Source organism: Gavialis gangeticus, unplaced genomic scaffold, assembly GCF_001723915.1.
Source record: "Gavialis gangeticus isolate Ggan-Ray unplaced genomic scaffold, GavGan_comp1, whole genome shotgun sequence".
NCBI classification, from domain to species: Eukaryota; Metazoa; Chordata; order Crocodylia; family Gavialidae; genus Gavialis; species Gavialis gangeticus.
The window spans coordinates 31,029,290-31,041,966 of NW_017729028.1; the positions used below are offsets into that span (position 1 = coordinate 31,029,290).

Below are 12,677 nucleotides of genomic sequence, written 5' to 3' on the forward strand. Positions count from 1 at the left end.
AAGCTGTGCTGGATCCCTGTGGCATTGACTTTGGTCCCTAAGAATTTCACCTTCTCTTTCCCTGAAATACCAGCTAGAGCACTTAACTCTGAACTTTTGCTGTAGCTGACTTAACTTGGGGGTAGCTGTTACCTGGGTCTGGAGAATGGTTTTCCTGAACAGAGCCGGACAAAAACGCAGGAGGCGAGGTCATCCTGCGACCGGAATGTGTCGAAGTTTGGGATACATCTTGCTGGCTTTCCCACCGACTCTAGAAGAAAAATGAGTTTTGAAAACGTAAGTAATGCATACAGGAGGAGTCCACTAACCTATTTTTAATCTCATGCAAGCATATCACAGTCCTTTGCCATATGCAGAACGTGCAAACCTAAGGACAGAACCCCTGCCCCAAAGCATTTTCAGTTGAAAGGCCTGATCCTGCGAGATGCAGAGCTCCCTCAGGTCCCACAGGCATAGCTGGCTCCTTACAACCACTGAGGACTCACTGTGGGAATCGGCGAATGCAATTCTGCAGCCTGTGTTACATGTGGGTCTGACCAGACCTTTGTAATGAACCCTCCTCTTGGCCTGAAAATCTGCAAAGGCTTCGTGACTTTCAAAAAGGGCAGTCAAGTGAGGTATGGAAAAGTGTAAGACAGATGGATGGAGAGCCCTGAAGAAGAGAAATCTGATTTCTGAACTGAAGTCTGGAAGCTGGTCTACAAGTTCAGGTAGTGGGAGATGAGGGTCAGGTCTACAGGAAAGTAAACCGATCGTGCTTGTTGCATTCCTATAGCGCAGAAGGGAGAACAGGTGCAAGACAAGGAAGTTAGACTGCAATACATACCAGTATCATGGTGGGAGATAATTAGAGGATGGGGTCAGGGTTTTGGCATTGCCAATAGGGGTAAAATGTGGAGTCACAGAGGGCCTGGAGATGAGAGGGAGAAAGGCTGGCAAGGTGAGACTGGGCAGCAGATGGGAAGGGTATTTTACAGACACCGCGGTTCTTTAGGGATGCTGAGTCTACCTGAATCCTGTTCTACGATCCTGTGTCCTATGTGCTCTTTGGCCAATGTCTACTGGGCTCACATCCCTTTCTCATGGCTCTCATGGCAGAGCAGATGCAACAGCCCCTCTGTTCCTTTGCAAAACCCCCGACCAACAGATTGTCATGGTGAAAATGAGGGTTCAGGCCCTGGGTCTACATGAACAGCACATCCCAAAGAACCAGAGTCTATGAAAGAACTGAACTAGTCTGCCTTTCAAATCTTTGTCCACGTGGGTCCCACTGTAGGGGACAAGCTACCAGGTCTCTCTCAGGAGGATGGTGCTAGGAGTCCTATCCAAATGGCTGGAGGACTGCCTCACACGGGCATCAAATCCAGAGGCTGCGATCGCTGAACAGAGCCAAGGTCGCCCTGATCTCCAAGCAGCTGCCCTGCACTTTTCAGATGTATGATGTAACTCAAGATTGCCCAGGAAATCGCTGGAACACTAGCAGAGTGCGTTTTTATGCACCCGGGCAAAACTTACCTATTCAGTTGACTATTATGGCATTAAGAAAGTCCCTGGGTTGAAAAAGCCTCCCCTCAAAGGTTACACACAGCTGGTATGTTTTACAGAAAAACTCTGGTCTCTGCAGAAAGCTGGAGACGGCGATCAAGATTTCAAGCATGTGAAGATTTATTTCTCCAAAACATGAATGAGATTGGCTGGGGGGAAGGGAAGGAAGCGTGCGGAAGCACACCTATACCCCCAGCATGGAGAGGAATACCTGCTGATTCAAATGAAAGCATGAGACCACTCAAGTTAGGAGCTTAAGATGCAAGATGCACAGAAAAGTGTCCTGACATTTATACCCGAACATTGCTGTCCCTTTAGAAAGTAATAATAGCCCTCAAAACACTGTCTTGCTAGAGGGTTGGGATAAGGAACAATGTACTAAGGCTCAGAGGATGTACCCATTAGGTCACAAGGGTGCAGCATCTGGCACAAGAACAGGAAAGTCCCTCACGGTGGAAAAAAAAAATGCATGGATCGCACTTTTCCAGAACTTACCACTGCTGGATGCAAGAATATAATGAGACTTTGAATGGGAAGGTGACAGGTAGCTAAATGAGCACTAACAGAGATGAAAATCTGGAATATTTCAAGGATAATAAATAATCCAGGAGAGCAGGAATAGATTTCTCCAAGGGCTGAAGGTCACAGAGAGCAGCTCAGGGCAAAAATCATTTCCAAACGGATCTATACATTACTCTCATAGAATCAAAACATCATGTACTCTCTATAGCACCCAACCAGTGAACATCCCTGCCGTCAGCAGAAGTGGTGAGGGGCTTGACTACAGAAATCCGTGAAATATCTAGGAACGGCAGCGAGTGGCTCAGCTGACCAATGCATTACTTCTGATTATCACCTGTCCCAGTTCTACGCTGGTGCTATCCAAGCTATTAGTAACGCTTTGTCCCATCTCACTCTTTCAAGCACACACTCTGGGGATTAAGCCATCCTTGCAATCTCCTCTGGTCTTACATTTTGTAAACTCTTTGGGGCAGGCACCCTGTTTTCATCCTGTGTTTATACGGTGGGGTGCTGGTCCATGAGTAAGGCTCTTAAGCCCTAGGATAATAAACAGTAATAGTACAAAGAGAGACCCTGGAAGTTACAGGGGGTTAAAAAAATACTTGAACCACTTTGAGAGGAACTTGCTGTGGGCTATTTGGTATTTTAGAAGTGACTATGATAAAGGCCAGGGGCTGCTGCAAACACTTGACACCTACATAGATCAATATCCAAAGAACATCATCATCATCATCAATCCCTCACAGTGAAGGAAGATTGTTTTCCATGATTGTCTTTTCTGTGGGTCCAAAGATGGCTAACAAGGCCTATCTGAGGCCAACAGATAACACTGGCACGCTGTTTCCACTGCTCCCATTTTTCCACCTCCTGTTGCCTGAGATCCTTGCAGCGGACTCCTCCTCCATTTGGGGCAGTCCTGGGCGATCCTTTCCCATGAGTTGATGTCCACATTGCATTTTTTCAAGTTGGCCTTGAGGACATCCTTGAAGCGCTTTCTCTGTCTTCCTCTTGAGCATGCACCTTGATTGAGCTGGGAGAATAAAACTTGGTTCAGGAATCTGGAGTCAGACAGATGATGTGGCCAGCCCAGCAAAGTTGACATCAGATGATCATTGCCTTGATGCTCGTGGTGTTTCTTTGCAAGAGGAGGCTCATGTTGGTGCATCCATCTTCCCACTGGATTTATAGGATCTTCCACAGGCAGCATTGATGGTACTTTTCCAGCAGCTTGAAATGTCTCCTGTACATTGCCCACATCTCAGCTCTGTACAGTACAGCGGGGATCATGACTACTTGCTAAAGCATCAGCTTGGTTTCAGATCTGATGTCATGGTCTTCAAACACCTGTTTCCTCAGGCGTCTGAAGGCTGCACTTGCACATCTGAGGCGATGTTGGATTTCTTCATCGGTGTCAGCCTTCTGCGAGAGATGGCTTCCAAGGTATGGGAACTATTCAACATCCTCCAGAGACTCACTGTGAATCTGAATTATTGGAGCTGAGGACTGGCATTGGGTACATTTACATATGCCATTAAAGTGATGTGGTAAACTCTTGTGCAGTTCACGCTGGAGTCAGCTGCTCCTGGTTGTACATACAGATGCTGTGCCTGGGAGGGACCACAGCAGTTTGAGCTGGGGTGAAGCAGCCCTGGGCTGGCAGCAGGCTTGGGGGTGTCAGCCTTGGGCTCCAGGTTTCAGTGCTGGGTGGCAAAAAGGCTGTCTGGGGCACAAGAGTGCCCGAAGAGCAGAGCTGTATAGCTAGGCGGCAGGCAGGGATCTGGCCCCCTGCTGCCTGTGCTGACTGGGTGCAGTTTCCTCCCAGGTCAGTGTTTACACATGCATTCAGGCACAGTTATTTTTGTGCTGAAAGACAGCACTGTCCCCGATGGTACTGTCTTATGGTGGTGAAAATTAGTTTGCTGAGGTCCAACAGTGTTGCATGTGTAGACTGTGACACTTTACATCACAGCAAATTAGGCTATTGCACATGTGTACATGCACCCGTGATTAACAGCTTGTTGATGGAGGACCTTAGTCTTCTGAATGCTAAGTGTCAGCCCCGTTTTCTTGCATGCCTTGTTAAAGACATCAACAACTGCTTGAAGGTCTGTCACACACTACAGCATCATCAGCGTACAGGAACTCGATGACTGAGGTTGGGGTGGGTCTTGGTTTTGGCTCGGAGTTGGCTCAGATTAAACAGCAGGGTTTTAAAAAGTTGAGGATGTAGGGAAAAGAAATTAGAAGAAAAGACAATCTTCATTTTAGACAGTTGGTCACAGACACCGGGTTAAATGTGACCCGCCAAGTTTAAGATGGCTGCAAGCCATCTCAAAGGAAGTGCTGGTGGGACAGGGAGAACTGCACTAATGGTCAGATGGAGAAGAGGGTATATACAGCAGAAAAGGTCAGTACACAAGGGATAACTGAACGCTGGGCAGATCAAATACCACCCTAAAAGAGCAGAGGGTCATAGTGGTAATGATCACTTGTCAAAGGAGGGAGACTTATGCTATGCGAGTAAGCCAACATTTAGAGACAAACTCCCATGGCCAGTAAAACTGCAAGATATATGCTCTATATTAACTGGATGCAGTTCCCAAGTTTCGCATATGCTTATTATGTATAGCTCTTACTTGATTGCTTTGTACGCTCTCTGACCAAAACGTTTAAATTTGTAAGTAGTGCCAGTTGGTTAGACTCAGTGCTGTGCAACTTTAGTTTCCATCAATGAGGGTGGCAGGAGAAGGGAAGAGAGCTGATAAATCATGCATCTGAAGGAGCTGTCACTCCAAGTATACAGTACATGGTCACCGCCAAAATGACTGAACACCAAGGTCAACTGACTTAATTTAACAAATCAAAAATAACCACTACACGAACATGTTCTTTGCTGCATTTATGTACAAGGTTGTTTCTAAAATGTCTTTCTGCCTTCTGCAATACTTTCCCCTTTTAGTCGCTCTCTCCCTTCTCCGCTGGTAGATGACAGAATCGCACTCTGTCCCCCAAGAAGAACAAAGCAGCTTATTTATCATCAGTAAATATGGCAAATCGCTTCCTAATGCGTTCTCTAAGCTGCACCAGGCTCACCTATTTCTCTGCAGTTGGAAAGCCATTAAAACACTGCTGCCAGGCCATAGGAATGGATAGTCTTACTCTTATTTATCCAAGTGTTTCACTGTCAGCAGTTGAGGATGATCACTCCCATTAGTCAAGACAAGTCCACTGATAGCTAAGGCCAATCCTAGAGCCACAGGCTCTCTAGCAAATGCCACAGATAGTGGGTTAAAGGGAAAGTTGGACCATGGATTTCACGGTCTTGTTTCCTTCCTTTCCATTTCTGTCATTTTTCTGCCTCCAGGGCACGCCAGTTTTCCTCAAAGTAAGATAGGCCTTCTCTTACAAGGTGTTGCCATGTAGCTCTGTCCTGAGCTAGTTTTTCCCCAGTTTGGGGTGTCAATGCCACATTTCTTAATGTTCACCTTGAGGCCATCCTTGAAGCATTTCCTCTGGTCCCTGTGTGCCCTTGGCTGAATTGGGGGTATAGCAGCTGTTCTCGTAAAGGTGCACCAGGCATGTGTGCACAGTGCCTTGTCCACCGCAGCTGATGTTGAGTAATCAATGCTTCCATACTGGTGGTGTTAGTGTCAGTGAGGACACTGGTATTTGTGCAATGATCCTCCCACCTTATGCCAGGGATCTTCCAGAGGTAGCGTTGGCGATGGCACTCCAGGCTTTTCAGATGATCCCTGTAGGTCACCCCAGTTTTACAGCCATAGAGAAGAGCTGGGATTACCACAGCCTTACACAGTAGGAGCTTTGTTTGAGTTTTGATGTCATGAGCATTGAACACGTGATGATTCACAAAGGCAGAGCTGGCACACCAGATCCTATACTGGATCTCCTCGTCGATGCTGGCCTTCTTGGGAGAGATGGCTGCCAAGGTATGCAAAGCGTTCAACACTCTTTCATAAAGTCTTTCATACAGGAGCTATGCATAGGTGATCCCGGGATTTAACTACAGTTTCGGTGCCAATCCTAACCTTGTCTGCTCTATCAAATTGGAGGCTGAATTTATTTGCACTGAATGACTTTGAAACTATTTTGTAAAATATTGCTGGCCCTAACTGGGATATGCAGGTCAAGGGGCTCTGCCCTGTTGTCTCATCTGACTTCGTAGCTAGGAGTGTTAACAACAGTCTCCCACAGATGCCAGAGACACAGGAAAGTCCACTGTAACAAGGATATCATCATCAGGAGATTTTAGGAGCAAACTCTGAAGGATTTCAATTGACATATGATTAGGGGCAGGCCCAAGAGTGATTGTAAACTGGACCGCGGGTTCCAAGCTGAGCGCCATTAATTGAGTCCATGTCCAGCTTGCTCAGCTGTGAGGGGAGGAGGAGAAAATGAACTGACTGCTAGCATAAGTGACTTTGGACTTTAAAGTCCAGCTGATTTATATCTGTACTTGATATCACCAGTGAGAGATCCTGTTACACTCAACTCATCTGACCCCCATGTTGATACACAGGGTAAAACAGAACTCACATTGCTCAAGTGCTCTTGCTCACGCTGTAGGTATAGCTGGAGAAAAAACTGGTTTGTGACCCTCAGCGTAAACAGAGATAACTCAGACAGAGATGGGACCAAATGAAGCATTGTTACCCCCATGTAACGTGAGCTAAACAGGTTTTCCTTTCCCCATTAGCTGCTCCCACACAAACAGCAGGGACTCCACAGTGCCTTGGAGTTTGTAAGGAAATGGTCTTCCTCCTTTCTCATCTAACAGGGTGGCTTTGAGCCTACAATGCATCATTGCAAAACAAAGCTGTCGCTGAAAAGCAAAACCCAGGTGTGATTCATCATCACACAGGTTCAGTGCTGGGTTACCCTTCAGGCACTCCCCCATTACAAAGCTCTCATGTCTCTTATATTGGCATACACAGCTAATCTTGAATGCACTTCAAAAATATGCCATTAGCACATAATTTCCTGAGTGCACAACCCCTGTGCCCAAAGAAAGAACTTTCTTAACCTCTTATTTAGGAGAGATGTCACCTACAGGAAAATGAAGAGCCAACTACTGACATAAGACTATTTTTGCTCTGGATTCTGCAACACAACCTACATTTTGAGGACCCTGTGGTGCTATCACATCTCTCACATACCCTCAGCCGCAAGCCTCTCTTTTCTCTTATTTCTATAACCTCGCAGTTGTGAATGGTGCTTTGCATGTATAAAAATAAGCAGAGAGTAAACTACTCGAGATGATGCAATGACACCAAGATTAATGCCGTCCAATCAAAGAAGAGGGGAACAAAGTGATGGAAGAAAAAACTAGGAGAGGAATTTCTTGTCCAAGCTGGTACACAACAGTGACTCACACCTTATGCCTAAAAGTGAACTCTGATGGATGAGTAATGCACGCCATTCCAGGGTGCAATCCATACGCTGTGCTTGATATCTGCTACATTATAATAAACAACTTAAGATGAACTAATCGGACCCCTTTTCGAAGTGCATCCAGGCTTGTGGTATAATAATCTGTCATCTGCTACAACAGGCTGCTTCTCTTCTTGCCCAAACACTTGTTTAAATGTCTTCAAGTGACAAAGATCTTTGACCCTAATGAAGCGATTTTGGTTAAAACTCACTGAATGCAGCCAATCATTTACACTGATGCAGGAAAAACTGATTTGGAGAGCCGGCACTGGTGCAGGTGGGCTTGCAGAGTACATCTAACAACGTTCAAGCGAGCTTTATTTAAAAGAGGTTTTGTTGGCTTTTAGGAATAACTTAAGAAACAAGCTTCCATAGATGAAAGGCACATGGGGGTTCTCAACGGGATCCCTGTTCCAAATCAACTAGTGACATGTTAGTAGTGAGCAAAAGATTGCTTGACAAGACACATTCCTAGTTACATCTGTGTAGTTATAATGGTAACATGCCTCATCTTACACTGGTATGGTATATCTCGGGGGGGAGAGGGGGGCAGCACTATCAGGGTAGCTATAACCTGCAGTAGAGATAGGTTATACAATAAATTCAGTTAACTAAGCCTCAGCAAAACCAAAGGGCGCCTATACACATGCAGCAAAGCTGCTCCAACATGCTTGTTCGACAAGCTTTAGTTAAAGAGCCCCTGCCGCCATTTTTCAATGCAGGGACACTGATACACATGACGTTCCAGGTGCTTTAATTAAAGTGGCTCTCAGAGTTAAAGGCCTCCCCACCACCAACACTCCCGGAGCACATGTATAAGTGCCCAAAGGGATGAAAAGATAGTTCCTCTGATGAAATGTGAAGAGGTGACACAAAGGGCAATTATCTTCCACTCATCCCTCTTTCTATTTAGACAAACTTTCCCAGAGGTCACCAGCTGCTAACAATGAGATATTATTCCAGGGAAGCCTGAAAGATCCACAGCAGCAGCTGCTCTAACACCAAGCTGCTTTTCTTGTTTCTTGCCCATCTAGTTTGGACAAGAAGAGGCATCCCACGTGACCACGCCATGTATCACGTATCCAGAGAATTATGAACTGGACAGTGGAGCGCTGTAACGACAGCTTCAACTAGAAGATGCAGGCAGTGGGCTGAACCTCGCTGTTGCACCCATTTCACGCTGCAACACGAAGCAGAATGGAATTACTTGCTTACATGCGTGGAGGAGGAAAATGAGGCAACAATGGCTGTGTTCTCAAAGCAGAAAACCATCAAAGTAAAGCAGCTTCAAACAAGCGCAATATAGTAATTTTATAGTGAGATAAAACTCTTATCTCACTCATTAGGTGGACCTAATGTATTACCTCTGGTGGGACCTTTGGACACTGAAGCATGCAATGAGGGATACCAGGAAAAGGGAGTGAGGGGCAAGGGGGGGAAAGGAAAAAACAGGAAACAAACCATGAGAATTCAGACAGTGTTTTTTTAAATAAAATACACTGTTTTTAGAGCATGCATGGGGTGTTTCTATGGATGTTATAAGCATACTTGATAACCTGCAGGTATTGTAGCATATCATATATCTACCAGATTTAGATGCAGATTCAGACATGACTTTTTTTTTTGGTTCCACATAACTGCATTATACATTTAAATGCTTTCTCCCCCTATAGTCTCCTTATATGCATGTTAATACAAAAAAATGTATAACAGTATGCTACTCACCCACGCATATACATACATACATGCACTACTATGCACTTACAAAACAAGTCTGCTTATTGATCATGGGAAAAATCTAGTCTATCTAGGCCTTGCAAAAAAAAAAGAAAAAAAAAGGTTAATTTGTTTCTTTGCTCATTTAATAAAAAGTGTTTCTGAATTGTGTTTTGATTTTTTTTCCTGACAGGTGACTGGATGGATTTTGGGGTCACCCATCACACAAGGGAAGTATTGTTGTTCTCCAAGCTGCTCCTTGAACATGAGGTGTACATTGTGATCACCTTTCTTCCCTAAAAGTAATGCTCTAGCCCAGCAGTTCTCAATCTGTGGCCCCCTGGCTGCATGCGGCCTAATCAGCCCACTGCTGCAGCCTGTACAACAACAGATACAAAACATTTTTAAAATGGATATACAAGTAAGTTGTGCAGGTGCAGCCCGCATAATACACTGAGAGCTGCAAGTGTGGCCCACTATGGCCAACTTGTTGAGAACCAGTGCTAGCTACTTTGCTCTAGGTCGAATGCTTACCTTGTGACTGCTAAGGTTATATGGAGGAGCTAAATCTTGACGGCTTCCAGAGAGCTGAAACGGTTAAAGTAAAGGCCATTATTTCTGAACAGAACATTTAAAAGTACTTCCAAATAACTGTAGCGCTTGACCAAAGATAGGAGGGGTGCTAGGAAAGGAGGAGGGAGATCCAGTCCCACTCTACCATGCATTGCTGAGATCTTGGGCAAGTCAAAATCTTGGCCTCCTCATGGGCTACACAGAAAAGATTATCTCTGCAACACGGGCTGGTCAAAGGCTGAATTCGTTGGTATAATAATTTGCAATGTGCTTTGAGGCCATGGCAAGGCATGGATTTGAAGCACTCTGAATTTCACTCCATAGGAGAGCGTTAGTGCCATGTAGATGCATGGCTCTCACCCACAGCTTCCAACACAACAACATGCAGGAGCACAACAGGGGGTTGCTCAGTCCTCCGGCATCCGACAGTGCTTCATTCTCAGCCCTGCCACGCCTAATGTCAGTGGCATCGGAGCGCTGTGGGATGCTGGAAGACGGAGCCACCCACGGTCACACTCAATGGAGTGTGCAGGTATTCCAGGAAGTGCTTCCAAAGGAATTGCTTCAAAGATGTTTTTCATGGTTTGAAAATCATTTTTGAAGCACTTTTACCATTTTGAAAATGTACATCTGTACAGTGACTGGATGGAGCGCCTCAAACAGTACATCTGTCCCCGGGGCTGAGATCATTGAATGGGAAGAACAGTAAGCAGAAAATATTTATTACCTCAATATTTCGGTGAAAAACAGTTGGCATTTCAAAGGCACAATAGAGATGCAAAATGCACTTCTGAACACCCTATATTTCGACCTGCCCTGGTCAGGTCTGGGTGCCTATAACATGCTGGTTTAAGCCACAAGGGTAGGGAGATTTCTGAAATTTGCTTCTGATTGATTAGCAATTCCCGCACTAGCTTTGCTTCTCCACCAGCAGCAAATCAAAAGACTGGATTTGAGTCTGTTCTCCGACTCCCAGTGCCCTGAAAATTGTATGGACACTGAATGGTAAGCGGCACACTCACCCGATTGACGTTGGGAGAGCTCAGGCTCCTCTTGTAGAGTTTTCCTTTGCCCATTAGCTGCTCCTTCACTGCAACCTCCTGCAACCACACACAACATCAGGACACAGAGCCTTCTGCAGCCTTCCAACCAGGACAATCAAAGTGTATTTATGCATATAGATGAGAACGCTGCTCTACAACACTAATGCACCTGAGAGAGAAGGAGCCTTCATAATTTAATCCAGAAGCTTTAGAGTACACTGATGATAATAAGTCTACTGGGAGTGGATAAGTTTAGTTCCCTCCCACTGAACAAACAACTACTATAGCTAGGATTGTATCACCCTCTTTAGAAGGTCACCAAATGACTAATTCTGCTTCTATAGGAAGGACGGTACCTCTAACAGAAGTGAACAGCAAGACTCCTCTTCCTAGCCGAGTTCCTATTTTAATCCTTTAAACTAATTATATTTGACGGGGAACCTGCTTTCAACACTTAGAGGTACAGCGCACTTTCCTGTTAATTTATAGTGGGCAAGCATGCACTCGGGTTTGTTTTGCATAACTTTCTCTCTCGTGCTTGCATAATTTATACCCAGAAGTACAATCTTCCATAAACGTTTCTCTCTCCCGTGATTTTCCTGGTAAACAGATCAAGTTACAGTACTTAAGATTAACCTAATCAATGTCTTATGTATTGACAGAGCAGGCCTGGTTACTCCAAGGCAGAGACTGTGCGAGAGGACACAAAGTTTGCTAATGACCTCAGGACAAGGAGCTTTCTGAAGTTTCAGGTTTCATGCCAAAACCAAGTTTTTTGGAGAGCAATTCAAGGCAGGGCAGTGTCTCAGCACATGCATAAACACACCCTGAACAGACAGTGCCAGAAAGACAGAGCCTTTAGTCCTGTCCAACCCTCCCCCCATGCTGTGTTGCATACAATTTAGAAAGTAGCTCAGAGAAAGCGCTACCCCTCTATTCACTTGCTTCCTTGGACCTTTGCCACAGGCACACTCTAATATATGTCTCTGCTTTCCAGAGTGGCCCTTTTGAGGGCTCGCTCAAACCATTGTATGCACTCATAAAAACATTTCCATCACAACACAGTGTCTCTAATCAGGGTATTTACTCCTGTCCGCTGTGGCTTTAAAAGCAGACCTGGCGCAGGCGATCCAGGGTGAGAATGTTCTCCACGGCCAGCACGCTCCGCAGGTATTTCTCAATATAGGCTACCGAGTCTGCAGATGCTGCATCTTCAACATTGGCGGCCATTCTGGCTAGCGCTTCCCGCTCTTCGGCGCCCTGAGCATCCTGGGAGGAAGGAGAGAGTGGCCCGTGTAAAGCAAATGGCTCCAAACTGCAAAACCAGAACACGCATACACCTCTTGCCTGCACAGAGCAGAAGGTGGCTTTGACAATGATGGTAGTGACCAAACATTTAATTCCTATCTTAGAGGCAGGAATGCCCAAATAAAAAAAAAATTAGGAGCTCATAAAGCTGTAGGGGTGCTGCTATCATGTGAAAAAAAAACATTTAAAGAACTTTATAATGTTCCCAACAAAAGCAGAGAATGTGTTCAGAGGCATCCCACCTCCATGGCAAACAGATCAAGCCTAAAAAGGAACAGGAAGGGGGGGGGGTGCACGCACACACACACGCATGTGCTTTCAGCTGCTTGCAGACATGGAACACACACAAAAACAGTGCTTTACTGGAAGAGGAAGCATGTTGATTCGACCCAGGTCTGCAGCGTCTGCATAGGTCAGGCACTTCAGCATGGCTTTTCGGAGCTTGTATCTAAAGCCGATTCACAGAGCACCAAAAAGCCCTGCTGAAGTGCCCGGTCTATACAGACATTGGGCAAGCTGGGT

The 12,677-nt window shown here is 45.5% G+C and overlaps 1 protein-coding gene across 1 annotated transcript in view; it reads right to left on the reverse strand.

Annotated features, from left to right (window-relative positions):
- Positions 1-12,677, reverse strand: part of KIF13B (kinesin family member 13B) — a 200,729-nt gene that overhangs the window by 39,993 nt on the left and 148,059 nt on the right. Inside the window, exons 33-36 of the mRNA XM_019520900.1 lie at positions 11,964-12,116; positions 10,827-10,904; positions 9,766-9,819; positions 133-250 (exon numbers count right to left, since the gene is read on the reverse strand). Coding sequence (XP_019376445.1) covers positions 133-250; positions 9,766-9,819; positions 10,827-10,904; positions 11,964-12,116 — 403 coding nt within the window. The remainder of the gene's footprint in view (positions 1-132; positions 251-9,765; positions 9,820-10,826; positions 10,905-11,963; positions 12,117-12,677) is intronic.